The sequence below is a fragment of the Carlito syrichta genome, unplaced genomic scaffold, assembly GCF_000164805.1.
Source record: "Carlito syrichta isolate Samal-C Ts95f unplaced genomic scaffold, Tarsius_syrichta-2.0.1 Scaffold315828, whole genome shotgun sequence".
NCBI classification, from domain to species: Eukaryota; Metazoa; Chordata; class Mammalia; order Primates; family Tarsiidae; genus Carlito; species Carlito syrichta.
In genome coordinates this window covers 320,751-327,164 of record NW_007259924.1, presented here as the reverse complement: position 1 = coordinate 327,164, position 6,414 = coordinate 320,751, and the positions used below count along the sequence as shown (strand labels likewise).

The 6,414-nt window shown below is 57.7% G+C and overlaps 1 protein-coding gene across 4 annotated transcripts in view; it reads right to left on the bottom strand.

Moving 5' to 3' along the window:
- WDR81 (WD repeat domain 81) overlaps positions 1 to 6,414 on the bottom strand; it is a 20,485-nt gene that overhangs the window by 8,598 nt on the left and 5,473 nt on the right. Inside the window, exon 2 of one of the 4 annotated variants that reach the window (XM_008073372.1) lies at positions 520 to 1,156. The exons of 1 other annotated variant lie outside the window; for it this stretch is intronic. In XM_008073372.1, the coding sequence (XP_008071563.1) occupies positions 520 to 1,033 (514 nt within the window). In that variant the 5' untranslated portion in view covers positions 1,034 to 1,156. Of the gene's footprint in view, positions 1 to 519; positions 4,303 to 4,350; positions 4,605 to 6,414 lie in introns of those variants that run through there. 2 more of the 4 variants (XM_008073374.1, XM_008073371.1) reach the window with 2 other exon arrangements.

Here is a 6,414-nt window from a genome sequence, read left to right as displayed (position 1 = left end):
TTCCCCCCCCCCCGCCCCCCGAGTCAGAGTCTCACTCTGAAGTCCAGGCTGGTGAGCAGTGGCACGATCACGACCACCACAGCCTCAACTTACTAGGCTCAGGTGATCCTTCTGCCTCAGCCTTCCAAGTAGCTGGAACCACAAGTGTGTGCCACTATGCCTGGCTAATTTTTTGATTTATTGTAGAGGCGAGATCTCGCCAAGTTGCCCAGGTTGTTCTCAAACCACTGGGCTCAGGCAATCCTCTCAGGCCTCCCAAAGTGCTGGGATTATAGACGTGAGCCACCGTGAGCCTGGCCCAGCCATGTTCTTTACAGCACTAACATATGACGTCTGCATAAGGCTGTCTACACTGTGACATCTTCTCTGCTATACATAAGCTCCATGAAGGTAGGCCTACCTCTGTGTTGCATGTGGATGCAGCTCCATCTACTGCTTGGTGCAGAGTAGGTGTTCAGCAAATGCGGGGGGAGAAGCAGGAGGTGTGTTTGACCAACACCCCCTACCCCGAGAACTTACCAAGGAGGATCTTCTGTTCTTTGCCTTCTGACTGTTCGGGAAGTGGCTCCTCCTCTTCCTCTCCATCTCCTCCACTTCCACTGGCCACAACTGTCTCCATGGACAGCACCGTGTCGGACAGAGTGAGCTCAGATGCCCCAGTGACCTCGACCTGCTCCCCCCCCTCCTCCTCTAACACCAGACAGCCTTCCTCCTCCTCCTCTTCCTCCTCTGAGCCCTCACTTTGCTTCAAGTCCTGGCTGCTGTCACCTGACCTGAGGCTGTTCTTGTCCACAGGGACACCACCCTCGTCTGTTGCCCGCTCCTCGCCCAGGGAGGTCTCGCTGGTGCTGCTCTTGTCGCTCAGCCGGCCCAAGCTCATGGCCTCAGCCTCCTGGGGCTGTGGAGACTCAGCCACGTAGAGCCCAGCTTGGAAGTCCTCTGTCTCAGGGAGGTCAGCCTGGTCATGGAAGCTGACACCAGATGTGTAATCTGGGAGCCCCAGGCCTGAGGAGGTGGCAGCCTCCCCATCCATCGGAATCTCCTCCCCAAAGGCACAGGAGCTGGGCGTGGCCCCTGGGAGCCCGCTTTCCTCATCCTCAACGGCCTCCACCAGGCCCTTGCTTTCCTCCTGGGAGGCCTCTGCACCAGCCAGCACCTGCAGGACATGGGGCAGCAGGTGGACCAGAAAGGCCTGCAGGCCCAGCCGCACCATCAGCTGGGCCACAAAGCAGTCAGTGTACAGGTAGAAGCGACCGTGAAGCCGGCAGGGGCTCTCATAGGCACCAATGAGAGGCTTCAGGAGGTACTTATTGGCATTTTTGGGGCCCAGTGCCTTGGCAACAGGTTCAAAGAGGTACCAGGCCGTGTACACAGCTGTGTGCTCCTCAGACATGAGTGACAGCACGAAGGGCAGCAGGATCTCCAGGCCCTCAGGGGTGATGTCATTCAGCACTGTGCCCAATTGCTGCCACAGAGCAAACACCAGCTCCCGTCCCTGGGTCTCATCCTCCACGCGCCTTGCCTGGTACAGGAGGATGAACTTGTGCAGTGCTGGGAAGTACGGAGGGAAGGGAACCACAGAGCTGAAGGGGCTGAGGAGCTGACTTGGGCTGGGTGGGGGCAATCCCTGGGAGACAGGCCTGTACTCAAAGAGGGGGTCCAGCTTGCCCCTCTCTGCTCCCGTGGGGCCTTCAGGTCCACTCAGCTGCAGGAGTGTGTCCAGCACAGGCTGCAAAGATACGGGGACCTCCTTGGGATGGCGTGTGCAGAGTCCCCGAACTGCCTCAAAGCGTACCCACAAAGGTGTGTCAGGCTGCAGTGTCCGGACCCTGGTAGCAAACACCATCTCGGCCAACAGGATGCCCAGTGCCTGCATGTCCCGATGGAAGAGGTCCAGCAGCTGTACAGTGGGTGGGACCTGAGGCTGCTCGGGCACCTCTAACCTGCCCCCTAGACCCTTAGCCAGGAAGTTGCCCGTTTTCTCCAGCTCCTCCAGAGACTGCACAGGATTGAAGCCCTCAGGAAGAAGGATCTTCCCTTCCTCTCCCTCCCCAGGGTCTGCTCCAGCAGCTTTATTCCTGCGGCCTGGTCGAGAGGCTGAGGCCACTGAGAAAGACAGGAGGCCAGGGGGGGCTTGACTGGAGGAGCCCACCTGGTCCCCTGCTTTCCCAGCGAGGGAGATGGAATCCAGAGCTTCTATGGCCTGCTCCAAGTCATCTTCCCCCACCACCGGCCTGTCTCTGGTCCAGCCAGGCTCACAGGGCGTGGCCTCTAAAACCAGCCGACCCACCCCATTTGGAAGCTGTCCGGGGAAGTCCTCCCGTCCTGTGGTCTCCTGGATGGTCTGAACCAACAGCCTGGGGATGAGTGGAGGCTCGGGGGCAAGGGCAGGAGTCCCAGCCAGGCGCTGAGGGTGTGGCTGATCGAAGAGCTGCACCACACCGTAGCTGGTCAGGTGAGTGTGGGCATCCACCAGGTGCAAACACACATTCTTCTCTTTTACAGCCTCCTTGCCCTGAAGTTTGTAGCCAAAGGTGAGGTCAATCCAGTGGTGTAGGTCCTGGGATACCTCATGGCTCTCTAGTAGTGCTCGGTGGGCAGCCACAAACTCCTGGCTGGAGCTGCACCATGCCGGCACATCCAGGTCAGGCATGTCAGGGTGGATGGAGCAGAAGATAGAGGGATCGGTGTAGAACTCAGGAATGCACTCATCAGGTGTCCAGCTCTGCATGCGCTCCATGCTGGCGGGATACTCGTGGGGTTCCCATTGCGCTCGGACATGTCCACAGAGCACCGACCGGGGAGTGCGCCGAGCTTTGTACACATAGTATGTGATGTCAGACAGCACGTCTGAGATATGGTGAGGAACATGAGGTGGCTCCCCGCCACCTGCACCACCTGCTACAAATGCCTGCCGTGTCATCTCATATGTGAAGTCCAGTTGCTTATCCCCCTTATTGAGGCGGAACTTGGACTTGCGCAAGTCTCGGAAGCGCCCATGGGGCGTGGTAAAGTCCACCACCCAGGGCAGTACTGGGTGGTAGTTGGGATCCCCCTGCCGCCGACCCGCCAACCGATTCAGCTGCATGAGGTAGTGGAAGTTGCTGATGCGGCCATGGACCCAATCTAGCACAAGGCTCCTAAGTTCCTCCTGACAGGTGGGATGCCCAGGCTGCCCTCCCCCTGCCCCTCCAGATGCAATGCCCTCTCCATTCCTTGCTCCAGACACCTCCTTATTCTCATCCTCCCTGGGCCTCTCATAAGCACTCAGGTCCAATCGGAGCTCACTGCAAAGCTTCTCATCCACAGCGATGTGGTGTAAAGACAGGGGCCCACAGGCCAGCCCCTGGCGGTGACAGGCATCCATGGCCCTCAGCACACGGAAGAGAATGAAGAGCACCTTGGCTTGGCTGTTGGTCAACTTGGCAGGGCTAAAGGTGACCACATCATGCAGGGAGAACTGCACATAAGGGTGTACCACATACAGCATCTCTGACGACTCCAGCAGGGCCTCTGCTCGCAAAAGACTGGGGCAGGTAGGGCTGCCCCGAGGGGGGCTGGGTCCATCTCTAGCATATGAGGGGCATGGAGTAGCTTCACCCATTGGCAGGAAAGAGCAACCATACACCCTCTGCAGGGCCTGTCTTACTGAGTCCAGGGCCAGGGCAGCTGAGGGGGCAGGATTATGACTATAGGGCTGCCCATAAGTGCGGTATGCGTGATGCCACAGGTTGTGATAATTCTGGGACGCCACCTCCTGCATGAAGCGACTGAGGGTCTCAGGGCCGCAGGACCTCTCCTCGAAGGGCGGACTCCCGCCCAGTGGGTAGGACAGTCTCCGTTTCCGCAGCCCGTGCACCTCCACGCGCGTCCAGCCTGGAGGCAGCCTCTGCACAGAGCGTTGCAGGAGAGTCCTGACTTCCGCTTCGCCCAGGCCCTCTGCCCGGGGACAGGGTCCCAGGGGCAGCCGGCGCTCACGGAGGCTGGCCAGCCAGCGCGCGGGCACTAGGGCCACCACATGGGAGCCCCCCGGGGCCGGAGCCAGCTGCCGGGAATCTATGTTCAGGTCCCTCTCCACGCTCCGGAGCAGTTCCATCATGTCTGGGCTAGGGGGCGGGCCCCAGCCCTCCGCCGGGGTGGTAAGAGCGACTTCCCGCCTCCTGCTCCCCTGGGCCATCTTCTCTGGCCGCCTGGGGGCAGCGCGGGGCTGAGCCCAGCCACGGCCCTCCTCGCGATGGCTTCCGGGGTGCTAGACCGGGAGGGTTGGAATGGGCGAGGAACCGGGGTTGGGGTGGAGGTGGCTGAGGTGAGCAGGCGACACGCGGGGGGGAGGGAGAGGGGTAGGCTTACCCCTCCGCAAGGTCCTGCACTCCGGGCGCGGCCGGGCCAGGGCTGCAGGGCGCCAGCGCCGGGCTCCACCGTGACGGGTCAGCTGACGCGGGTCACGTGATCGCCCCGGCACGGAAACAACCGCACGTGGCTCGAGAAGGCCGGGCGGGACCCTGCTTCCTGCCGGCGCCACCGCCCTCGGGCTTCGGCGCCCTCCCTCCCACTGCGCTGTCCGGGCCTGGTCCCGGCTTAGCTTCCTCAGGGGGCTGGCAGGGACTCCAGGCGGCTCGCTGGAAAGGTTGCCGACTTTCCCTGCCCTCCTGCGCCCCCCAGAACGCGCCAGAACTCGGATCTAGGGAGGCTTTTCCCAGAGATGCCAGCCTTTAAGAAAGTGTTAGCTGCACAACCAATGGCAGAACGGGGACTTTTGACATCAAGTCCCCTCATCGACTCCATGCCACCTAAACGAAGAAGCTTTTCAATTTTCCAAAGCACTTCGTCAGTAACATTCTATTTGTCCCTCACAGCATTCTGTGAGGTAGGGAAGACAATTAGTTTTTATTTTACGGATGATAATTAAGCAAAGAGGCCTGACAGAGTGGCAGAATAGAGGCTTAGAAGCTGGTGCCCAGACTTCTTTCTGCCCTGGAGGCTTCCCTCCTGACAGCCCTTTCAAGCCTTTTATATAGCTATGGATACAAACATAGGCATAGACATAGATGATATATAAATTCCAGGCCATCTGAGGGAGAAAGGTGGCCCAGGCCCAGAGGCCTGGAGTTCTTGGGAGGAAATGTTCCCCCAAGATTTCCTGTTAAAGATCTGCCTCTGGTGTGCCACAGAGCCTGCCAGCTGTGGTTAGAGCCTTGCAGATGTCTTGTGGCTGGGGGGAGGGTTCAGCACAGGATAGGGAACAGAAACCAGAGAACTGGCACCAAAACATGTTTCCTTTAAGGGGTCTTAGTTCTGACTCATTTGCAGGACAGAAAAGCCATTGTCTACAATGAAACCACTGGCTGTGGGTTTTTTCTGTTTTTTGTGGGGTTTTTTTTTAGTCCATGTCTCACTCTATCACCCAGCCTGAAATGCAGTGGCATGCTTGCAGCCATCACAACCTCAACCTGCTGGGCTCAGGTGATCCTTCTTCCTCAGCCTTCCAAGTAGTTGGAACTACAGGCATGCGCCACCATGCCTGGCTAATTTTTTTATATATTATAGAGACACGATCTCCCCAGCTTGCCCAGGCAGGTCTGGAACCTGGGTTCAGGTAATCCTCTTGCCTCCACCTCCCAAAGTGCTGGGATTACAGGTGTAAGCCACTGCACCTGGCCTTGGCTCTATTTTTTTGAGTCTCACTCCTAGAAGGAGAGTTTTCCTATTGTAGGAGTTTGGTGAGGGTCCCACAAAGGCACTTAAGAAAAATTAAAGGCCTAGTAAGAGAGAAAACAGAAACAGCTCAGCCATGATCTGTCTTCTCTTTCTTGAAGGGCAGCTGGCATCTCTGGTGTGCTTGATCATGTGACTTTGAGTAGTAATAACTTACACACAGCCTGGCATGGTGGCTCACGCTAGTAATTCCAGCACTTTAGGAGATGGAGGTGAGAGGACTGCCTGAGCCCAGGGGTTTGAGACTAGCCTGGGCAACTTGGTGAGACCTCATTTCTATAAAAAATTAGCCAGGTGTGGTGGCATGCACCTGTGGTTCCAGCTACTCAGAAGGCTAAAGTGGAAGGATCACCTAAGCCCAGCAGGTTGAGGCTGCAGTGGCCATGAGCATGCCACTGCACTCCAGCCTGGATGGCAGAGTGGGACTACTACTCAAAAAAAAAAAAACCCAAACAACTTATACCCACATTTATGGAGCACTTACCAGGAGCCAGTCACCTACTAAGCATTTTGAATGCCTTTTGTATAATCTTCACCACAACCACAACCCTTTTAAGAACATATATATGAGCTGGGCTCGATGGCTCAGCCTGCAATCCCGTGCCTTGGGAGGCTGAGGTGAGTGGATTGCCTGAGCCCGCAGGTTCGAGACCCACCTGGGCAACTTGGTGAGACCTCATCTCTACAATAAATCAAAAA